At 35.7% G+C, this 24,119-nt stretch overlaps 2 protein-coding genes across 10 annotated transcripts; both read left to right on the forward strand.

The window, feature by feature from the left end:
* The first annotated feature begins 2,281 nt into the window (after positions 1 to 2,281).
* LOC128253601 (dedicator of cytokinesis protein 7) lies at positions 2,282 to 9,494 on the forward strand. The gene is given in 13 exon segments (XM_052982135.1): positions 2,282 to 2,424; positions 2,508 to 2,589; positions 2,645 to 2,814; positions 2,866 to 4,262; positions 4,265 to 5,338; positions 5,393 to 5,979; positions 6,034 to 7,230; positions 7,287 to 8,018; positions 8,077 to 8,208; positions 8,267 to 8,447; positions 8,509 to 8,687; positions 8,741 to 9,111; positions 9,329 to 9,494. Coding segments are annotated over 13 exon segments (6,186 nt in total). The 5' UTR covers positions 2,282 to 2,383; the 3' UTR covers positions 9,372 to 9,494.
* Positions 9,495 to 10,656: 1,162 nt separating this feature from the next.
* On the forward strand, positions 10,657 to 22,305 carry LOC128253603 (lethal(2) giant larvae protein). Of its 9 annotated transcripts, none has more exons than XM_052982144.1 (9): positions 10,657 to 10,793; positions 12,337 to 12,493; positions 17,076 to 17,854; positions 17,914 to 19,105; positions 19,186 to 19,291; positions 20,091 to 20,733; positions 20,799 to 21,241; positions 21,489 to 21,597; positions 21,659 to 22,305. In XM_052982144.1, exons 2-9 carry the CDS (start codon positions 12,410 to 12,412, stop codon positions 21,789 to 21,791), a joined length of 3,489 nt encoding a protein of 1,162 aa, XP_052838104.1. In that variant the 5' UTR covers positions 10,657 to 10,793; positions 12,337 to 12,409; the 3' UTR covers positions 21,792 to 22,305. The 9 variants fall into 9 exon arrangements, 7 of the variants coding, with proteins under 7 accessions (XP_052838104.1, XP_052838097.1, XP_052838098.1 ...); XR_008267471.1 differs by having other exon boundaries at positions 10,681 to 10,973; positions 21,381 to 21,597; positions 21,659 to 21,698; XM_052982137.1 differs by having other exon boundaries at positions 10,685 to 10,973.
* Positions 22,306 to 24,119: the final 1,814 nt, after the last annotated feature.

Here is a 24,119-nt window from a genome sequence, read left to right on the forward strand (position 1 = left end):
TTAAAAATCTACAAAATCTACTGTAATTAATAAATATATTTATATTTACATTACAAGTATAAACAAAATCAAAATATTTGGTTCAGTAGTTCTCAAATGACATTAAACACAGGATCTATAAATGTTCATTTTTCAAAAGGGCATTTAAAGTTGTGCTTTAACGTGAATTAAAAATCTACACCTAAAAAAAATGTCTTTGAAACTAAACTATTGTAAGATGAATTTTTTAACTATTAGGTAGTATATAAATTAAAATTAAAACCACGAAAGTATCGAATTCAAACTTATGTGGTTAAAAAAAGGTCTTAGACTACAGTTTTAGACTCTTCGGTATAGAAATGAAACTAAAAAGTATAGTGGTTATATTGTTTAGTATTGAAATAATACTTATTATTTAATACTATTTAGTATTTAAATAATACTTATTCTTTAATACTGTCTGTATTTTATTTTCAAGACACACCTATTAAAACGAACGTTTTTTTTTTGGGTGTATTCATTGTGTGATTTTTAAAATCTTGTACCCTTTATAACTATCAAAAACCTCGTGGATCGGACGTCTATATACTATAGGTATATTAGAAACAATTCGTTTAAATTAGCAAAACTTTGTTTTTTTCACATTTCCATATATTTTGCCGCTTTGTACTTAATTTTTTTGTTTTTTACCATTTTTGCGTCATTCCTTCAGTTTCATTATATGTCTTCCAACTGACAAAATACAATTTTTTCATGACAAGTTCAAGCAGCTATCTTCAAGTTTGCTAAAACCACTATTCTGTCCATGTCAGCAAACGTAAACAAGTTCGGCTTTGATTCCAATAATCTGAAAGAATATTTATGGGATGTTAGCTTCTGTTCTCGTCTTTAAATACCTATTAAAACTATAGCATTATTTTATTTAACCCTTAAAGTATTATTCAATTTCTGTCAGTGCACGAAAATTTGTTTAAAAAAATTAATAAAGGCACAAACAGTGTATATGAACTTTAAGAATTCATTAATATTTCGAAACCATAATTTTTACGCGTAATGGAAACATTTTATAAGACATGTACGTCTCAATTTTTGGTGCCCCTTAATTTAAATGGTGTTGCACACAGAAAAATTGACGAAATTAACTTTTACAGTAAAATTGCGGTAGTGTATTTTGTAGTTTCCTTATCTTATCCTGTCTATAAATTTTGTCTTTAAAGCGCCCTCAGGCCCAGAGAAGTTAAGACTTTCAGACCCAATAATCTTTTATTTGGCTGGAAGACAATTTAAAGCAGCTTGGGATAAAATAATTAAATACTCTATACGTTTGCAGAATATATTATATTATTTTATTGCAGACGGTATTATTATTATTATTAATTTCAGTCAGAAGTTTGAAACGCAGTGAAGGAGACTATATATATATATTCTATTTAGTGATGGTTTATTGATTTTAAATTACGGTTTGAATCTGATCAAAATCGGACGACAATATCATATAGCTCTCATGAAAACAAGAGCTATTCTGTCATTTTACCGACACCCACAACAAACACTTCACAGCCTCCCACTGACAAACAAGCCCCTTCCTGTCACACTGGTATGCAGCTCGTAAAACATAGTGCAGACTCAGGCAAGGCGGAATGTGTGTGGCGTGTTCTAAATCTAAAAAAAATCCCTGCAAAGCCACTGCAGCTGTTGCTTGTGGGTGAAAGTGAAAATTTGAGGGACATGTCGTTTGGCCGGAAACGAATGGAAATTCAAATAAAACGCCATGCGGATACGTTTTTAATGCGTTTCTAAATTATAAAGTCCCAGGAAAATGTGTGCAAACCATAACAAGAATTTAAATATAATCAAGAACGAAGGCGTACGACGAGGACCCTACTATTACATACCCGTTACTTAGCTAATACCCTTTAGCTAAATACCCGTTACTTAGCTTACAAATGTCAAAAGAAAACAATTGAATTTTTGATACGTGCTTCATATATATATATACTTTTCTTTTATTTTATTTTACCTACAAGACAGTGAAGTCAATTACCTTATAAGCAGAACGAAAAATAAGACTATTTATTTATGTGGGTACCATCGACTGCCTTGCAATCGTGTTTTTGTTACCGGAATTTTTGTAAGAACTGGCTTCAATTCAAAAATTGTTTTATTTAGTGGCAAAAATGTATCATAAATATTAATTTGACCAGAAAAAGGCTGAACTGGCCGCGTTGAGGGTGTCGGAACCAGTTAACGTTCATGAACTACAAGTTCAACTCCGTAAAGTCGCGATTAATCGATAAGTTCATGTCCATGACAAGTCGTGTGAGCTAGCTGCAAGTAAAGAGTAATATATTTTTTTAGCTCATAACAAAAGCATTAAAAAACTTAAACATACGGGATTTGCAAAATGTCGAACGCGCAGCGCTCTTTCGTGCAAAAAGTTTCGAAGTAAGTTTTCTACCTTTGGTAATTATATTTATAAACAAAGAAACGCCCTATATTCGTGTCTATACCACTTTGTAACATCACAGGCAGTCGGCTGCGGATGTGCGAAAAAATGTTTCTACTTGTCATTTATCAAAGACAATCGATTCATCACTGTGCGCTTCTACGGTAAGAGTAATAAAAATTGCATCTACATTCTAACAAAATTTATTTTTTTCAAAAGGTTTCCCCGACAGAGCCGCTAGACTATGAAGAATTTCTCTCCCAACATATGAACATAATTAACCATGACCCCTTAAAACATATACTGGATTTTCCTCAAGGAGATGTAACTGTTAAAGTCATTCCCCGGAAGATCCGAACTGTTGATCACATCACTCCGAACGAAAATTTGTATGTACTCACCCATTATTTTACCAAGGCTAATTGAAACCTTTTTTTCAGAAATGACTTGCCTCAGCACGTACAAGAATGTGTAAACTGCTATACCCGGCCATGGAAGGTGGTCGAATATGCACAGCGGCACCTCTCCAGCTCGTGCTACATCCGTGAGCGTATCGATCGCGGAACCATTAGCCCATCCGCGTATCAGCAAGAGTTCGAGATCGACAAGGATGTTTCTACGTTTGAAGAAACATTTGCATATAAGAGCGAGAGTTGCACTCCTAGTTCCAGGCAATCCATAGCAAGTTTGGCTTCAGTTAGCTCTTGCACGGACACTTTAACACCTCGTGGTTCTTGGGCTAGCTTTGATCTTCGACGCTCAGTTAATGATCCACTAATACCAAACCTGCTTAACAACGTACCGCCGGAGAACATTGATCAAACCAATGAAGCACGCCGGCAGCAGGATCGTCAAGTTGCTCTATTCTCACTGTATTCGGAATCAGAAGCCGAGGAAAGCATTGAACGCCGGCTTCTCGCAGAATTACCTGTTGAACATATGGGCCATCGCATTCAGGTCAAATGCCTTCAGCTTCGACTTGAGCTTGAAGTGGAACCAATTTTTGCATCAATGGCTATTTATGACGCCAAAGAACGACAAAAAATGTCAGAAAACTTCTACTTTGACATGAATTCAGATAGTCTCAAGCGTATGTTGTCAAGCCACGTCCAGTGCGCCGACATAAGTACTCAGAGCCACTCGGCCATATTTGAAATATCCTACCCAAGTAATGATTTGTTCCTCGTGATTCGTCTGGAGAAGGTACTTCAGGGTGATATTAACAATTCTGTCGAACCGTATCTTAAGGAAGACAAAGATAAATACCGGGAGAAGGTAAAATCCAACGCGGCGGACTATTGTGAGCGTTTGGGCAAATACCGAATGCCTTTTGCATGGACTGGAATCTACCTAACAAACGTTTTTAATGGTGATAATTTTGAAAGCAAGGACGCTGGCGGGACGGAACGCGAATCTTCTGGAAGTGGAACAGGTAGCTTGGGCACTGCTCCAAGCTCCAACAGTTTGGACCGCAAGTCCTCAACTAGCAGCTTTGATCAGCTAAGGCGCAAGGCTAACGATATGAGTGGAACCCTTACCCGGCGTGGCTCTCTAGAACGAAAGGAGAAACGTCGATCTTGGTCTCCAGATGATTTCGCAAATGTTGTTGAAAACTTTCGGCCTATCACCATAACAGTGCCAAGCTTTTTTAAACAAGAGGCGGATAAAATGAAAGACGAGGATTTGTACAAAATCCTACCAGAATTAAAACGGCCGAGCTCAGTTATGAAGAAATACAAATGCATACCAGGCTCTATTAAACTAGAAATATCCCCTTGCTTAGAGGAAGCCAAGAACGCCCTAACACCAGAGCTGGCAGATATAAACCCTCAAAGTGCCGAAACATTCGCCCAGTTAAGGAAATCTTAGAGTTTCCGCAATCGGCCATTTACAATCCGCACTATACATATCGCAATTTGTTATATGTATCACCAAAAGAGCTAAATTTCTCTTCGCGTGCAGGCTCTGCTCGTAACATTGCCATTCGCGTACAACTCATGGCTGGAGAAACCCCAAGCGATGCAGTGAATGCCATTTATGGCAAGTCGTCTTGTCCAAAATTTTCTACTGAGGCATTTACGGCGGTCAATTATCATAACAAGTGCCCATCATTCTATGACGAGATCAAAATAGCATTGCCTGCATCGATAAAACAGCATCACCATTTATTTTTTACCATTTACCATGTATCATGCCAAAAGAAACCCCAAGACATACAGCCGTCCGTAGAGACTCCTATCGGCTACACATGGTTGCCCTTACTGGAAGATGGCAAACTAAAGGTTGGAGAATTTAATCTTCCTGTTATGGTAGAGTCACCACCGGAAAACTACTCATTTATACCACCGAATGTTCATCTGCCTGGAATCAAATGGCTAGACAATCATAGAGCCGTGTTTGCTATTAATGTGGAAGCAGTAACTGCAGTTCATACATTGGACTCTTACCTCGATCGTTTTTTTTTAATATGTGAATACTTAGACACGCGAAACATACCTTCTCATATCGGCGAAAGTAATATAGAGACAGAGTTAAAGAAATGCTTGCTGGATATCGAGCATGCAAATCGTGAACCATTGGTGAGGCATTTACCATTAGTTTTAGATAAGCTTATCGAATTGTTGGTAATAACCCACAAAGTTGGCGGACAGGCAATGTCCCTGGGATCTACGGTTTTCGAAGTTCTTTGCTTGGTGTCGTCTATGTTGTCAATACTTAACGACGACCAATATGACCAATATGGACGGCAAAGTTTGCTATCAACATATGTGCAATTTCAATGTAAAATTCCACACCCACAAAGCAAGCAACGACTAATATGCAGTCGCAGCACAACGGAAGACTTGCAGCAAACCGAATCGTACAGCTTGTATGATAATGTATTGACTAGTGGTCGGAGTCTAGATCGCAAAGGTAAATATAAATTTATAAAATGCGCAAAATATATTTATATATATATTTTTTTAGATCTGTCAATGAATATTCTTCAATCGATTTCTGGACGGGATGTCCAAGTGCGGCTGCTACACGAAGAACTGGCCCTACATTGGGTCGTTGCTAGTGGAAAAGCTGCTGACCTAGCTATGTCAAATTCCTGGTTCTTATTTGAACTTATTGTTAAATCTATGATTGAACATTTGCATTGCTCAAATACTTTAAATGGTCCCCGAAAGCATAGATTTCCCCATCAGTTCAATGATGATTTGTCCACACTAGTGCACTTAGTTACTACGAAAGTAGTAGGCTATCATAGTAACGAACCTAAATTAGCACAATCGTTAAATGCTAGCCTAAGCTTTTTTATATTCGACATACTAAGCATCATGGATCGTGGATTTGTTTTCGGCCTGGTCAAAACGTATACCAAGGTTCTGATTTCCAAAAACTCTTCCATACCGGATCTTATGAACTACAAAATAGACTTCCTAAGAATTGTTTGTAGTCATGAGCACTTTGTAGCGCTGAATTTACCGTTTGGGACTTCATACACGATGGTATCGGCACCATGCAGCCCCACGCCCAGCACTACATCAAGCAACAGTCAAACATCATGCGTAAGCTTAATAACATTGTAAGAAATTCTTACTGAATTTTTTTTTGTTTTGAAGGGATCTCTCGAACGAGCTCTTCACGCCGACCTTAGTCCGGAGTTCCTTCAACAACATTTTTTGGTCGGACTTGTTCTCAGCGATTTGGCTGCAGTAATGGAGGTGCCCAATACCCAGTTACACGGAAAGGCGATACGATGCATTCGCAACCTGATGACGTCTCACGACTTGGATACTCGGTACAGCGATACGGAAGCTCGCGCAAGGGTGGCTGCATTGTATATACCGCTACTGTCTATAGTAATGGACAGCATCCCTCAGTTGCATCAGCACGGACTTGATCAGGACCGTTTGCAGCAGATCGGTCAACTTGAGGATTATCAAGGCCCCCATCAAACCATTACAGCATCCACCATAAATCCGGAAGTGGCGTTTGCCATATCAGGAAGCCGTCCTTACTCCTACTTAAACGAGCAAGTGAAAAACAAATCACCGCTAAGTTCGGAAACCACGCGCCATTTGTTAGTGTGCTTTCTTTGGGTGTTAAAGAATTTGGAGCGCAATGTTTTATATCGCTGGCTTTTGGATCTAAGTCCCCACAGAGTGCACCAAATGCTTCAAGTGGTTAATATTTGCCTGAAAACGTTTGAGTATACAGGACAAAAAAACGTCCCCACTCTTAAACGAACCCATACACAAAGTTTTAGAAAAACAGGCTCCACTGATGTAAAGGAAAAGTTGGAAGAATGTATTAGAGGAACAAACTCAGCACGATATGATCTTATTAATCGCCGAAAAGATCGCAACTCCACAGAAAAATTACGCTGGCGAAAGGACCAAATGCCCTATCGTTCACAATACGTAGACGGTGTCGGCAAGAATGAGCACGAAGTTGAAATAAGTCACTTTATTGAAGGCTCTTTGGCGACTGAAGTTTCCCTTGTGCTCCTCGACACCCTTGAAATTATTGTTCATGTTGCCGTCAACCTTTATCATAATCTCATTGGAACTGTGCTTAAAGTTCTCCTTCATGCACTATCCCGCAATCAGTCTACTCTTGCACTGCAAAACTTGTTTGCCTCCCAGCGCGCTTTAATTTTTAAATTCCCAAACTTATTATTCGACGACGAGACGGACATATGTGCGGATTTGTGTTTAATATTACTGAAGCATTGTGGTTCTTTATTACCAGGTATACGATCACAAGCAGCTGCATCACTTTATTTGTTAATGAGACAAAACTTTGAAATCGGAAATGTAAGTATTGTTTTTTAAAGTTAATTAACATAACTAATTGGGAATATTTACTTTAGAACTTTGCCCGAGTCAAGATGCAAGTGACAATGTCTTTAAGCTCTCTAGTTGGCACAAGCTCTGTTTTCAGTGAACAATCCCTACGCCGTGCGCTTAAAACAGTGCTAGTTTATGCTGAATCAGATTCCGACCTACAGGATACATCTTTTCCTGAGCAAGTGCAAGATTTGCTATTCAATCTGCATATGATACTGTCAGATACTGTAAAGATGAAGGAGTATCAAGAGGACCCAGAAATGTTGCTTGATCTCATGAATCGTATTGCCAAAGGGTACCAAAATAACCCTGATCTACGGTTGACTTGGTTGGAAAACATGGCTAAGAAACACCGTGAGCGTGCGAATCATACGGAAGCAGCTATGTGTTACGTACACGCCGCTTCTTTGGTATCTGAATATCTAAGCATGTTGGAGTCTCAAACACACTTACCTGTTGGAGCTGTAAGTTTTCAACGCATTTCTCCCAACACACTATTGGAGTCAGCCGTGTCAGATGACGTGCTCAGTCCCGGCGAGGATGGCATCTGTTTGGGAAATCATTTTACTGAAACTGGATTAAAAGCTTTGCTCGAAGAAGCTTCAAGTTCATTTCAAGTTTCTGGCATGTATGAAGCAATGAACGAGGTGTATAAGATTTTGATTCCCATCTGCGAAGCCAATAGAGACTTTCAGAAACTAAGCAAAGTGCACGGCAAGTTGCAGGAAGCATTTAATCGAATAGCACAGTTACAGGTAAACAAAAAGCTGTCAATATCCGAAAGGGAAACCATATCATTATATTAATACACAGGGAAAACGAGTTTTTGGCACATACTTTCGGGTTGGATTTTATGGCGGAAAATTCGGAGACCTGGACCAACAGGAATTTATTTATAAAGAGCCGACTTTGACCAAATTGCCCGAAATATTCAGTCGGCTTCAGGTATGCAATTTAACATTGGCAATTAAATTAACATTCATTCAACATTTATACACGGCAGAATTTTTATACCGAACGCTTTGGGCCGGATTCTGTGCATATCATCAAGGACTCCAATACAGTCGACATCAACAGTTTGGACCCCGATAAGGCTTACATTCAAATTACTTATGTGGAGCCTTATTTTGAAACTTATGAAATGCGTCATCGGGAAACATATTTTGAGCGGAATTTCAACATTAGTATGAACAGAATTGGTAGAGATGTGATAATTATTCTAACATGTTATTTTTGTTACCTTAGAACGGTTTATATATGCAACACCTTTCACGAAGAATGGTAGGGCACATGGCGAGCTACACGAACAATGTAAAAGGAAAACGATTTTGACCGCTGCGAATCACTTTCCCTACGTAAAAACCCGAATTATGGTAATAAGCCGACAGCAAATAGTGCTGGAGCCAATTGAAGTGGCAATTGAAGTAAGTTTTATTTGTAAAATCTTTGCAGTGAATAACAAAGATTCTTTGATTAGGATATTCAAAAAAAAACATTGGAGTTGGCGGCTGCTACGAATCAGGAGCCCGCTGACCCCAAAATATTACAAATGGTGCTCCAGGGATGCATTGGAACCACCGTCAACCAAGGCCCTATGGAAATGGCTAGTGTTTTCCTTTCCAATTTGTCCGACGGAACAACCATCCCAACAAAGCACCAAAACAAACTTCGACTTTGCTTTCGCGAGTTTTCAAAACGTTGTGCTGATGCTTTGAAAAAGAATCGCAGTCTAATACTTTCAGATCAAAAAGATTACCAACGGGAATTGGAGCGCAACAACGAACGTTTCATAGAGCGATTGACTCCTTTTATTACCCTTACATCACTTCAGAATCATGGCGTTGTTAAGTAAGTCTCTATTCTAATAACCTGGAAGGGGATTTTAATTTAAGCAGTCGTATATGTATATACTCTTGGGCGGAGATTAGACAATTTGCTGACAAGTTTTTGCTTTCGTATGACCTTTATGGAAATGATCTGCCCAAGTATACATTTCTGCATGCCAAAGTTAACTTTGCTTGTTAATATTGATTTGCATCTATTTAATTATTATTACTAATTTTAGGGCCAATGCATACAACAACAAAATTACTCCACTGAAATGGTAAATCCCTACATGACGTAGCCATCAGCTGAATATTAAAAAACCTTTTTAACGTTTCATGTCTAGCGTATCGGATTATTTTAAGTAAGTAAAACTCGGAGTTTGACTGAACGATCTCTATTCTCTATAAAAATAAGAAAATAGATCAACACAAAATATTATTAACAGTAACTATAAATAAAAAAAAAAAATTAATTTTATTATTTTGCCGTTTTAATTTAGTAATAGTTGAAAGGGCTATTCATATGGGGACGAATATGCATTAACGGTAAATTTCCGTATCATCGTTACCATAAGAAATACATGTGCTAAGAACAGACAGAAAAATCCAAATCAACGTTTTTGTAGTTGATGCTCTTGGCATAAAAAAATTATACTTTTTTTTTTGCAACTGATATAAACATTCTTAATATTGTATATTTACCAAGAAAAAAACATTACTTTTAGTAATGGATACCAAAAGCTAATCAATGCTTACTGGAATTTTTTAATTCGCTGCATTACAACTCGGTAAACGTTTTTTAACTTGTATATTAAATTGTAATTGGACCGAAAGGCGATTCTGCTCTTGTATACGCTTCCCATTACTATACTTATACAGAATGTATATGGCCTATTGCAAAGTATGCAAGGTTGTAATCCGTTTTATTCTTATTACTGAAGACCATTTTTCCGAGTGTTTTTTGAGAATTTCCAGCCATAATAAGATCCGAAACATACTCTTCTACGCCAACTCCAACATCTAAAGATTACATTAATTATGTATTAATTAATATATGTATGTTTCAGTGGAATTGGTCTATTATCTTCTTGTGTTAAGTTTTCCAGAGTTCATTTCAGTCAGCTGGCAACCCTTTGCAATTTTGTGATATTTTTGTTTTCAATCTGAGTGACAGGGTGAGAAAAGACCCTGACGTAAAGTTTCCTTCAGTTATTTGCCTCCCGCTCGTTTTCATAGCTGGCGAACCTGTGATATTTTTGTTTTCAATCAGAGTGACAGGGTGAGAAAAGACCCTGACGTAAAGTTTCCTTCAGTTATTTGCCTCCCGCTCGCTTTCATAGCTGGCGAACCAATATGTTTTTATTTCGAAAAATCGACAAACCTTATTTGTTTTTTAGTATGCATTAAAAAATTTAAATCAATATAAGACCTTGTACTTTATTTTTGACAATGTGAAATTGTGTTTTAGTGGAATTGGTCTATTATTTCTTTGTGAAAACTATTACACACACTGGCCGACCGTTGTTGGAAAACGTAAACGTGACTAAAATATCGATAGTGGTTTCATCACGCATTGGCCACGGTCACACTCGGCGATCTCCGACTTTGTTTGTAATGAAAATGATGACGCGCGTCGTATTTTCTGCTGAAGAAATTGTTCCTGTCGAACAAAACAAGTGCACAGTACATAGCTTCGCATGCTCGGTATAAATTCGTGTTCTCTTGTTATCAGTGTTCGTCATACTTGTTTAATTTTTCAAGAGAAGGCCAATGTGATTAGTGCGGGCGTCCCCAACACACATTCATATTTATGTAGGTGTGTCAAAAAAGAGAATCAAGCAGAAAGCCACCGCCTTAACTGCGCAAAGAGACAAATAAATAGGTGTAAGTGGCTAAAATTGAAGTTAGAATTATCTTCGCCCACTGTGAATCGGAATAATTAAAAAAAAAGAACAATTTTAGTATCTCTCTACTTAGTGTGTACATACAAATGGGCATCTTTGCGTGTTCTCGGTGAGTCAGCCACGCAAACAGTCTAGTCGTCATTTTGCTGCTGTAGGTGTCTCTTGTAATACCCAGCACTTGCAGATTAAAATGTTAAATCAGTTGGTGCAATAATAACAGCGGGTGGTATATGCTTTTCACACCCAATAAAGTAATTACATTACGCTCCCGATGCTAAAAATATAGACAAATTATTGGGTTCACCGAAAAAATGTTTTTAAACTGAGTGCGGGGTGTGGTATAGTCGGCGCCCGGGTGTACCGCTACTTGATATCTTTGTTAATTTTATACGTCTACCCACATACATATTTTTGGGGAAGGTGTGTATAGATGAACGGATACCGGCATAAAACTGCAATATTTGCCTATCACTGCGATCGGGAACGTAAATGTTCAAAATTAGGTCACCTCACCCCTTAGCGCAAATGCACAAAAAAAATATTGGCTTCAGTCCACTGGATTTCTTGTGTTTTTATCAGTCAAATATATCTCAGACTTATGTATACCATAAATCGCTGATATGCCGTTTATTTTTCAGTTGCTTACTCACAGATGCGTACACTAGTACGCTAGCGCCAAACTACCTTCATGTGCAACCCAGCATATCGAGTTTAACATGAAATACATACATACATACATACATGCACATTGACAAGAGTTCGTTGCGAGCGGGAGTACTTCTCTTTTCAATAATCATGTATAGGGTATTACTGTACGTTTTAATGGAGCTTAAATCTATTCTGTATTTACATATGTAAAATGTTCTTTGATCTTGTGTGTCTATATATGTTTGTGAACAGTAAGAGTGTATGTGAGCTAGTGTATTTAGTTACCTAGAAATTTACATACGTGTATACAAACGTACAAAGCTGTATAACGGTTTAGCCGCCTACAAACGATTCTCCTAACGTTTATTCAATATCTCGACACAACTTGTTTGACAAGTCTTGTAGACCGAGTTTTCGCTGACATTGCTATGGTTTTTACTTGGCTGAAATTTGTTTCTTTGTAAAAATTACCACTGTTAGATTTTGTATAAAAATAGATACAAATAAATTCAACTTTTCGATAAACCTCAGTCTTTCAATACATTCACAACCACTCAAACTAAAGTCTAAATCCATACATGTTAAACCCAAGTTATTTGAATGTTAAAGGTTCTCAATTTGTAGCTTATCATGAAATCGAGGAAATTTTTAAATTAACTTAAAAAAACTAAATGGTCGTAATTCATCATTTTTAGTTTCAGTTGAATAAGGACACTATTGAACCTAATTCCATTCGACGGACCAACTCTACCAAAAAGTTTGTAAATTATGTTGAAGTTTATTCGAGGAAAGGGTCAGCAGCCCAGCGCGGAAAGACAACGCCTACAAAAGGACCTTTTTGCTTATCGTAAGGTATGTATAACACTTATGGCTTACCTACCTTAACATAACACCAGACAGTTTGTGCTGATGAATTTTGTTACCATCATAACCATGTTTTTAAAGTTAATAATTGGTGTAGCACTGTCCATCGAATCTTTTGGGAATCGTAGAATGTATATACACTCATGATTATATTATAGGTAAACTTTTTTTTTACTTTTCATATAAATCCTTTTTAGTAAGACTTAAAATGGTTAAATATGTTTGTATTATATATTATTTGTTTATAAATTGTAGCTAAAACGTGACAAACAAATGATGGGTGATAAACTCTGTGTAGCTAAAATGTTCTCTCTAATTTTTTAGCTTAAGCTTTAGTACAACGTCCAAAACTCCTAAGTTCTAAGAAAATAATTGTAAATCCTATTCAAGCAACCAAAGAATGTACACAAAAAACTAGCAAAATAGTTGACTACAACATTTATTTTTAAAGAAAAAAGGACACATTAAATGTGTTTTCTAGGGTCAATCGAGCATTTAATTCTATACTTTAGTGCTCGTCTCAAAAAATTTGAGAAAATCTCAGCTATACGGAGGTTATCCCCAATCATTTTTTTGTTGTGTTTTAATCACTCATTGCTAAATGAAAAGTAAAAGAAATACATGTTTTGTAATCACTTACAGTCTAAAAATAACAGATTCATATAAAAGTAAGAAGTGTATTTATTAAAATCATCTTGGGTGTATATGTAAAATATGAACGCGAATTCACTGTCAACAAGAAGGAAAGCAAACTTCGGCAAGCCGAAGTTCATATACCCTTGCAGCTATTGCATTAATTAAATACTTTTGAAAACATTTAAATTATGATTTACTTGAGTATGTGCTAAAAAAAAAACATTGAAACTATGATGATTTGCAGCTCAATTATTAGATAGTTATTTTATATATTTTTATTATTTCTATGGGAGCTATATGCTATAGACGTCCGATTTTGATAAAATGTATACCATAATTCTGAAATAATTAAACATTGCTATATGTCGAAGAACTAAACAAAAAATTAAAAAACAGAAAAGTTCTAATTTTTTTTCATTTATTTTTCCGATTGTTCCTATGGGAGCTATATGCTATAGTCGTCCGATTTTGATGAAATTAAAACCGTTATTCTGAAATATTAAAACATTACTATATCTCAAAGAACTAAACAAAAAATTAAAAAACAGAAAAGTTCTAAATTTTTTTCATTTATTTTTCCGATTGTTCCTATGGGAGCTATATGCTATAGTCGTCCGATTTTGATGAAATTAAAACCGTAATTCTGAAATATTAAACCATTACTATATCTCAAAGAACTAAACAAAAAATTAAAAAACAGCAAAGTTATAATTTTATTCATTTATTTTTCCGATTGTTCCTATGGGAGCTATATGCTATAGTCGTCCGATTTTAATGAAATTTAAACCGTAAATCGGAAATATTTTACCATTACTATATGTCGAAGAACTAAACAAAAAATTAAAAAACAGCAAAGTTATAATTTTTTTTCATTTATTTTTCCGATTGTTCCTATGGGAGCTATATGCTATAGTCGTCCGATCCGGCTCGTTCCGACTTATATACTACCTGCAATAGAAAGACAACTTTTGGGAAAGTTTCATGCAGATAGCTTTAAAACTGAGAGACTAGTTAACATATAAACGGACGGACAGACGGACGGACAGACGGACATGGCTAGATCGACTCTACTAGTGATGCTGATCAAGAATATATATACTTTATAGGGTCGGAAACGTCTCCTTCACTGCGTTGCAAACTTCTGACTGAAATTATAATACCCTCTGCAAGGGTATAACAAGGAGAGAAGCAAACTTCGGCAAGCCGAAGTTTCTATAGCCTTGCAGCTATTTCAAGCATTAAATATTCTTTAAAAAACCAATATTTCAATTTGTTTGCCCATATGTTTAACAACATTAAAGCCATGACGATTTTTTGGTAAATTATTTTTTGCTTTAGCAGCCATATATCATCGTTAACCAATTTAAATAATTATAAACCGTATTTTTGAATTAATAAGCCATTACTATGTATCGAAATGTAGTCAAGTCAACCGAAAAACAGCGAAGTTATAATTTGTTCATATGTTATTCCGATAGTTTTCATAGGAGCTATATAAAATCGTCGTCCGATTTTAATGACACAAAAACGTAATTTTAAAATATTAAACCAATACTATATCTCAAAGAGTATTAAACAAAATTTGAAAAACAGCGAAGTTATATTTTTTTCATTTATTGCAAACTTCTGACAGAGTTGGGTTAATATATTTATACCGCCTAACGAAAAGTTTCAATTTAAAAAGTATCTAAAGAAATATGTTAAGCAAGTAGGGGCTACTTTCATAAATATGTTTTAAATGGTCACGCAAGGCAAGCCCACTGTCGATGTCATCACTTTATGTCGAAAAAGTTTCTATGACATCATACTGCTTATTATGCCCTTGCTATAATTTAGCCAGAAGTTTGTAATGCACTAAACGAAGCATTTCCGCCATAATGTATATAAAGTAAAATATGCCCAGAAAGATAACATTTTAAAAAGTTGTATAATAAATTATGCAATTAAAAAAGATATGAAATCCGTGTGAATTATCAAAGTAGGCCACAATCTAAAAGAGCGAAGGCTATTAATATATGGTGTAAATCATTAGCATTTCCAATTAAATTAATTTCGTATAATTCTAATATAATGTTTTATTCAAAATCGGACGACTATACTTTAGCTGTCTGTCATATACACTCGTGGTTACATTAATAGGTACAAAGGGTACGAATTTTAATAACATTTTCTTAATAATTTTAAGTTTTTGGCATGTCATTTTCGTAATTTTTAAATTAGTCATCAACTTTTTTGTAGCTTCACATCTATGTACATTGTACATAAGTATGTATCATCAAGCTCAAGCACACAATGTAATCAGGCCAAAGATAGTCGCCACCCAGTACCACGAAGGGAATGTAGTTGATAAGATTAATTTTATTTGTTTAATGGGCTGGGTAAATGGTTTGGCTTCAGGAAAAACTCTATATCATAAGGAACAAAATATTTTGATTGTTTAAGTGGGTAGGAAAGTAAATACTGATAAGATTACAAACACTCTATAAGGTAAAAAATAAATAATCATGCACCTGTAACTGGACTTAAAATTCACAGCCATCTAAAATTTTAATTTAAGCTCCTTTAGCCCCATTAATCAAAATATTATTGATCATTCAAGATGCCTATTTTTCAATCGTACAAACCTCTTAAATTTTTGGGGGGACCAGGCTTTTCCTTGTCTTCTGTGTCGAAATCGACGCTTCTGAATAGGCAAAACCAGTACCCTCAAGCTAAAACTGATATAGCATGATCGCTTAAGGATTCTGACGACGTACGACGACTCTCAGCTGCAGATTTGTGCAAGTGAAAAATGATGTAGGAGCAAAAATAGTCTTAAAATTTTAAAAACATTGAAGCTTTCATATTATTCAGCTGAATTATTCGACCGCTTTTAAGGCAGCCCACCTTGTGACTTAAAGAACTAAACCGATGTTGTTTGGCTATAATTTTTTCTAAATGAAAAACGGATATGAGTAGATTGACTCTATTAGTGGATCTGATTAAGAATATATATGCTTTATAGGACTAGAAATGTCTCTTTAACTACGTTGCAAACTTCTGACTGATATTATAATACCCTCTGCAAGGTTACATAAACTCTGTTGTGTACACTGCAATGTAGTGACACATACTGAAAGTTATAGCTCAATTGATACACACAGTTACGCCGTCCTATGTTAATCCTCTAAATGTAAAATATAGTCCCAATATTAGAACCATGTCCCTTAATTTTAAGTCAGTTGACTATATCCGAAAGCTGACATTTATGTATCTGTCTTACTGACCACAGGATTATAAGCCAATTATTTGCACAGAGCTGACGTGATTTTCAAAAAATCTGCAAGGATATTAAAACTTTGGTCTCCCAAAGTTAGGTCCGTTCTTGTTAATTAATAAGAAAACAGAAAAAAGTTTTAGGTTAACAATTATCTGAACTCAACACAACATTATTGGTCACCATATATAAATCACATTATATTGAAAATTACAGTTTGATACTTTTTGATATAAAGCTTCTGATACCATTTTTTATTAAATTCCACTGTCAAAACTATTACCGTAGGCATTATTTAATTTTGGATGAATAATAAATTTTAAACTTGATGTTTTTAACCCCCTTATTATTGCAGTATTAATATTGATCTTGATTAAACAAATTTGCAAACGAAGTTTTCTTTCAGAACACTATATTTTCTAGCATTTTATAATGCTATTATAATGTGTTATGTTGGGATAGTTGGTGGAAAAATTAGGCCAAACGCCTACAGGAAGAAGGAAGCTACATCTAGTGTGAATAGAGTTGGTAGTAAAAAGCGAAAGCTTCGTCCAAAAAAGAATTAGGGTGGTCATTATTTGCAAACGATTTTTTCTTTTAGATCACTTTGTTATTCTAGCATTTTATAAAAATCACAGTTTATTTTTAAAGTTCCCTAATACCATATTATTCTTTTAGACCGCTCAGCATGGCTTTCCTCATAAGCCTTCGGCCCTTGCATATGACCCTGTCTCAAAACTCATGGCGATTGGGACGCAAACAGGTGCCATAAAAATTTTTGGTCAACCCGGAGTTGAATTGTATGGACAGCATACGTTGGTGAACAACTCTGCATCAGAGCTCAATGTTCAATTACTTGAATGGGTTTATGGAACTGGCCGCATACTTTCGCTAACGGCCGCCAATCAATTAATACTGTGGGAGCCTTTTGGAACGACATTGCTTCCAATTAAAACACTTCATTTTGACGGAAAACTGAAGAAAGTATCATCGTTATGCTGTTCTTTGAGTAAAGATTTGTTATGGATTGGTACTGAAGGTGGCAACATCTATCAACTTGACTTACATTCATTCACAATAAAAGAACCAGTAATTTACCATGACGTGGTCCTAGAGCAGGTACCATCAGCTTACAAGCTAAATCCCGGTGCAATTGAGTCTATTCGCCAGCTTCCAAACGCCCTTAACAAGCTTCTCATAGCGTACAACCGTGGCCTATGTGTTTTGTGGGATTTCGAAACGTCCTCCGTGGAACGAGCATACATAGCCCCTGGTCATGGACAAAGCGTTGGTCTCTCAGTGAATTTTGGAGGATCTGAATTTAGCTGGTATCACGCTGATGGTTCTTACGCCACTTGGAGCATAGATAACGCCGAGCCGCCAAGCAATGTTAACTACGTTCCTTACGGTCCTGATCCTTGCAAGAGCATAAATCGTCTATACAAAGGCAAACATGGGTAAACATAAGTAAAAACAAAGTGATCAAATTTGAAGCTAATTTTGTATTTTTTTTTAGAAACAACGACGTGATTGTTTTTTCCGGAGGCATGCCACGTTCAGCATATGGTGATCATAATTGCGTTTCCGTACACGTTAACAATGGAAAGAATGTTTGTCTTGACTTTACGTCTAAAGTCATTGATTTTTTTGTTACTTACAAAAATAACAGTGATGTCGCTGAAGTGCTAATTGTTCTACTTGAAGAGGAACTCTGCGCATACGATCTTAATGACCCCAATATTTCTGCAATTAAAGCTCCCTATCTGCACTCGGTGCATGCATCAGCTGTTACCTGCAATTACCTTGCCTCTCAAGTGAAACAGTCTGTGTATGAAAATATTTTACGAGCGGGAGATGAACAGGACATTGACTACAGCAATATTGACTGGCCTATCACAGGCGGTGCGCTTCCGGATGACTCAGGAGAATCTGATGAAGAGGACACGACGAAGTTGTATGAAATTCTGTTAACTGGGCACGAAGATGGTTCTGTTAAGTTTTGGGATTGTACTGGAGTGTTGCTTAAACCAATTTATAACTTTAAAACTGGCAGTGTTTTTGGGAGTGAACATGACTTCCGGGATGATGCAGCCGCAGATATCAGTGCAGAACAACTTGATGAAGGAGAACCCCCATTTCGAAAGGCAGGTCTTTTTGATCCTTACTCCGATGATCCTCGATTGGCAGTGAAGAAAATAGCACTCTGTCCAAAGACTGGACAGCTGATTGTTGGAGGCACAGCGGGCCAAATTGTTATAGCTGACTTCAATGACGCCCCCGAAAAGGTTCCTTTAAAATACTGCTCAATGAATTTGGTCAGCGACCGCGATGGGTTTGTGTGGAAAGGTCACGATCAGTTAAACGTGCGGCCAAAATTATTGGAAAGTGATGCCAGTCCAATAACTGTAAATGGCGTAAATATAACGGGAGTGCTGCAGGTTTTGCCTCCAGCCAGCATTACATGCATGGCACTTGAAGCAAATTGGGGTCTTGTATCCGGTGGAACTGCTCACGGATTAGTATTGTTCGACTTTAGAAACTTTGTTCCAGTATTTCATCGCTGCACACTTAATCCAAATGACCTCACTGGAGCTGGTGAGCAGCTGTCACGACGTAAGTCATTTAAAAAATCATTACGAGAGTCATTTAGAAAGCTTCGCAAGGGTCGCTCGACGCGGAACAATCCCAGCAATCAGGTGCCCACAACGGTGAGTAGAGTAGCATACTTATTAAACATTGATTGTCTTGGTTTCTATATATAAACTCACTTTATATGATATATTTGCAGCTGGAGGCACGGCCAGTTGAAAGACAAATAGAGGCACGATGTGCTGACGACGGCCTGGGATCAATGGTGCGATGTTTACTTTTTGCCAAAACTTATGTTACCAACGGTAAGCTCACTCTTTGTGTTTCGTTATCAAACATTTTAGAGATTACAAATAAAATGCATAAAAAGGCTAATGACAAATAAACGTTCAAATAATACTTTGGATTTAAGTCAGTTAAATCGTAAAGTCACTCAAAGATTTGTATCTTTATTTTTAAAGGCAATTGTTTTATTTTATAAAATTTTAAGAGAGCTTGTTTTATGTTTTTAAGGTTCGTCTGCTTTGGCAGTTCAAAAAACACCCTCACCTTTATCAAAGCTACAGTCGCGTTGGAGTTTCAAAAACGCCTTAGGCCAGCGAAAATATTAATCAACTCTAAGTTTTGTGTGCAGCTCTAAATCTTTTTTACCATTTTTTTAACATAAACAAATTATGAATTGCCAATAACTTTTAAAATAATAGCTCGATTTTGAAAATGTTTGAGTCTATGGATAGATATGACCTAAGCACTTACGAGGGACAGTACAAACTTTCATTTGTGGGCGTTAGAGTGGGCGGTGCTCCGTTTTAAAATAAACTTGAGCTGCGTAGGAAATACAAGAATCTGCATGCAAAATTTCAAATCTCTAGCTTTTATAGTTTCAGAGATCTCAACGTTCATACAGACCGCTATGGTTAGGTCGACTTGGCTATTGATCCTGATAAAGCATATATATACTTTATAGGGTCGGACTGTTACCGATTACAATTGTACACTTTTACTCTACGAGTAACGGGTGTATTAATTTTCTTTCTATTTTTTTATTTTTTGTTCAAACTTTGTAATAAATTCTTCTAAAAATATTATTTTCTAAATTTTCAGTCAACATAACATCGCCAACTTTATGGTCTGCAACAAATGCTAGTACCGTGTCGGTTTTCCTTTTGCATTTGCCCCCGGCACAAACCGCTGCAACATCTGTACCATCGGCAAGTGGCAACGCTCCTCCACAGACTCCTCGTCGCATTTCCGCCCAACTTGCTAAAGAAATTCAATTAAAACATCGTGCTCCTGTGGTTGGTATTTCAATATTTGACCAGGCGGGTACCCCTGTCGATCAGTTAAACGACGGAGAAAACGGCAGTCCACCGCATCGACTTCTAATCGCATCTGAGGAACAGTTTAAAGTGTTTTCACTTCCGCAATTAAAGCCAATAAATAAATATAAGCTTACCGCTCACGAAGGTGCTCGAATTCGTCGAATCCACTTTGGATCGTTCCGTTGTCGCATACCGCCAGAGTTACTACAAAGCCTGCACGGTGGTAGCCCGACTAAATCAACGCGTTCTCATGTCGATGGAGATGGGTCTGCAAATATTAGTGCAAACCAGGCTGCTGGTCGTGGAGATGAATATCACGAAATTGCATTGATTTGCTTAACCAACATGGGCGATATTATGGTCTTATCAGTCCCTGAGTTAAAAAGACAGCTGAATGCCGCTGCTGTCCGACGGGAAGACATAAAGTAAGCACCAATTACTGTAAATATTTTAACAAATATGAAACTAAAACCGCATTTTATTTTTACAGTGGTATTTCGTCGCTAGGTTTTACAAACTCTGGCGAAGCTCTGTATATGATGTCTTCTTCGGAATTGCAGCGCATTGCCTTAGCCACGTCCAAAGTAGTTCAACCCACAGGCATAGTTGAAGTAGAACCTTTGGAAACCGAAGAATCCGCACTGGAAGAAAATGAAGAAGAGAGCAATAAGGAAACGGACGAAAACGCTGAAGTTTCCAATTCACTGGAAGTAAATGAACCACCAACCGCTTCTATTCGCGCAAAACTTGTTGAGGGCAATGTTGAAAGAAGTAGTCTTAATTTAACAAATGGAATCAGCAATAGCAACTCACCCAATCGCGGCAACGATACTATCAGCAGTTCAATTGGTGATATCACCGTTGACTCCGTCCGTGACCATTTAAATCTTACGACAACCACGTTGTGTTCTACAACTACAGAGGAGACTGTTGGTGAGTAAACGCCGCCATACTATATTAATTGTATTTGCTTCCGCTTGATTGTCTGTTATGTGTCCGTTGTTTCGTTGTGCAAAGTTGCCCATCACTCCACTTTTTATTTGCATTCAAATTATTTTGTTTTTGATTTTAGATATGCGCCCCAAACGACTATAAATGCAGATACATTGCATTTTTATAAACCCGGTTTAACATTTTTTTTAAGTTTAACATATTACTAACTATTTTGACATGAACGTAGGTCGCCTATCGGTGCTTAGCACGCAAACAAACAAAGCCACTACTACAGTTAACATGGACGAAATTCCGGATATTAATATTTCCAATTTAGGTGACCTGGCATTGAAAAGGTTCGTTTTTACAATAAAACTATAAATACTCAATTCTACTAACTACCTAATTATATAACAGCAATACGACCGAAACGAGCACTAGTTCCGTAGTAATAAAATCGGTTATTACAAGCATATCCCACGAAAAGACGAATGGCGAAAGCGAATTAGGAACGCCAAAAACCACAACGCCTGAAGAAAGCCAATTTTAACAATGACAAACAAATGCGACTTTAATACTTGCAAAATTGACCCAATATAAACGGTTTAGTCTGTTTTCTTTACTCATAGTACGCGAAAAGTAGATTTTAACTGCAAAACCCAAACGTTTTCCTAGTTTAATATTTACTTTTTGTCTACTTGTATTGGAATCATAGTGCTATTATTCGGACCGCAACTGTTTTTATTACGCAATAAGATGCGTTTTACGTAGTTTCACAGTGACTTTATACATGGTTTTTGTGGCAACAATTGGACCACAGGCAACTATTGCATTTTATAAAACATTTTACACATTACATGTTATGTTTAGTTAAAATTAATTTTAAGTTTCCATTATCTACAATCTGTTTGAGTAATCAAATATTTAAAGAATTTAGATTTTTCTTTACGTATAATTCTTTTGAAGTTGATAAAAGGCTGACCAATTTTTTACATTACCATGTAAAAATTTAGAAAAAATATATTTTTCATATATTAACTATTTTTGTATATATTTGAATCCAACTTTTTAAAGTGTTATTTTTTAACTTTTTTGGTTTGCGAAAATTGGTCAGTTATGTTAACATTAAGTTTTTAAACATTGTGAATCTAAAAGAATTATCAACAATAATTAATGAACATGTTTAAAAAAGTACAACATGAAAAAATATGCCTTATCAACGATGACTAAATTTATAACAGATTTTATAAAGTATTAAAAACATCTTTATATTAAATTTATTCAATAATCAAATACACAACACAAAAGTATTAATGTTTTTATAATAAAATTCGTATCAAAAGTTAAAGAATATTTAAACCTGTAAGCATTTTAAAAGCTTAAATAAAAACGAATTTGAAAAAAGATTCCAAAAGGTACAACATAAAACGTTTATGCTTTATAAACTTAAAATTACAGCTGATTTTAGCTGATTTTTAGTAGTACACACACTGAACGGAAGAAACTTGTTGTACGCACCGAAAATTTTAGATTTGGTTTAGGAATTATCTTTAAAAGATTGCTTGCAAAATTACTCTCATACGTTAACTAATAGAGGATACAAGCTGGTGTGAAAAACATGTTCATCTTTAAATATATTATAAATATTTATTGCATTTATTTATATAAATAAGAATTTTCCATTTACAAACTGTGTTGCCACTGAAGTGATTTCCTAAGATTTCAGAAATACTTTAAATATGGATTTGCTACCAGGTCATAAAAACTACAAGTTAGAATAGGAACACATTTTTATTTACATCTGGTTTAGATAGTGCTTAAAAAATAAGCACACCTTTTAAATACAGTTCATAACAGAAGTAAAACAATAAGAAAGCCTAACCTGAGACTTGTTTACAATAAACTAGTATTTTCTAAATGCATTTTGTCTTTGATTGCTTGAGATTGAGCTGGTTCTCCTGGAATAATCAATAAATTTCGGATTTTTGATATAAATAAGAAGCTGGATTATGAAGACCGCAATTTATAAGTTATTTATTTACAACGGATTATATGAATATGCAGGCAATATGCTTCTGCAAAGTGTTTTAATCTTTTCTCTCGTTAGCCATCCAGGCTAACGCACTTTTTTTTGTTTAAGAGTTTTTTTTAGCCGCAAAGGTACGAGAAATATCAAAGCTTTTAAACCCAAACCCGTGTTTTAAAAACATCGAACAAGTCTTTTTTAAAATGCGTTTGTATTTCAAATTATATCGACCAAACTTTTAAATATCGAAGTCGATATATTCGTGAATTATTATTCATTATAAGCACATTATATTTTTTTTTGTCAAACGGCCAAACCGCTCACTGATTGGTATATTTTAAAACATAAAACACCTTTTTTTTCCAATAATAATGTTAACAAGTTTTGGGAACACAAAAATCGTAGGAGCAGAACGTAATTTTTGTGGATTTCTTATCAATTTTTCTGGAAGAACTATAAGTCAAAAATCAGGTTTAACGTTCCGCATTTACAACAGCTAAACACTGGTATTTTCCTAAAGAAAAATTGTATAAAATATTTCACTACATATTCTTTAAAACAACTATATTTCTCTTTTTGATAGAGATATTCGGCCTATTTATTAAATCGTTTCTAACTCTTTTTTACCGTAGAGGAAAGTAAAACAGAAAATGCTGATCAAAATTTCTTAAGAAGACGTATATAAAATATAAAATTAGAGCCTTCGCGTTGTCAAAAAATACTGGTTTGTTAAAAAATTATTAGGGAAACTATTTTTAATAATTTTAAATATACAAATAATACACTTATATATATATTTGCTACAACTAAAATAAATTAAATATAAAATAAGGATCAAGTTTAATTTATATA

This window comes from Drosophila gunungcola, assembly GCF_025200985.1.
Source record: "Drosophila gunungcola strain Sukarami chromosome 2L unlocalized genomic scaffold, Dgunungcola_SK_2 000110F, whole genome shotgun sequence".
Taxonomy (NCBI): domain Eukaryota; kingdom Metazoa; phylum Arthropoda; class Insecta; order Diptera; family Drosophilidae; genus Drosophila; species Drosophila gunungcola.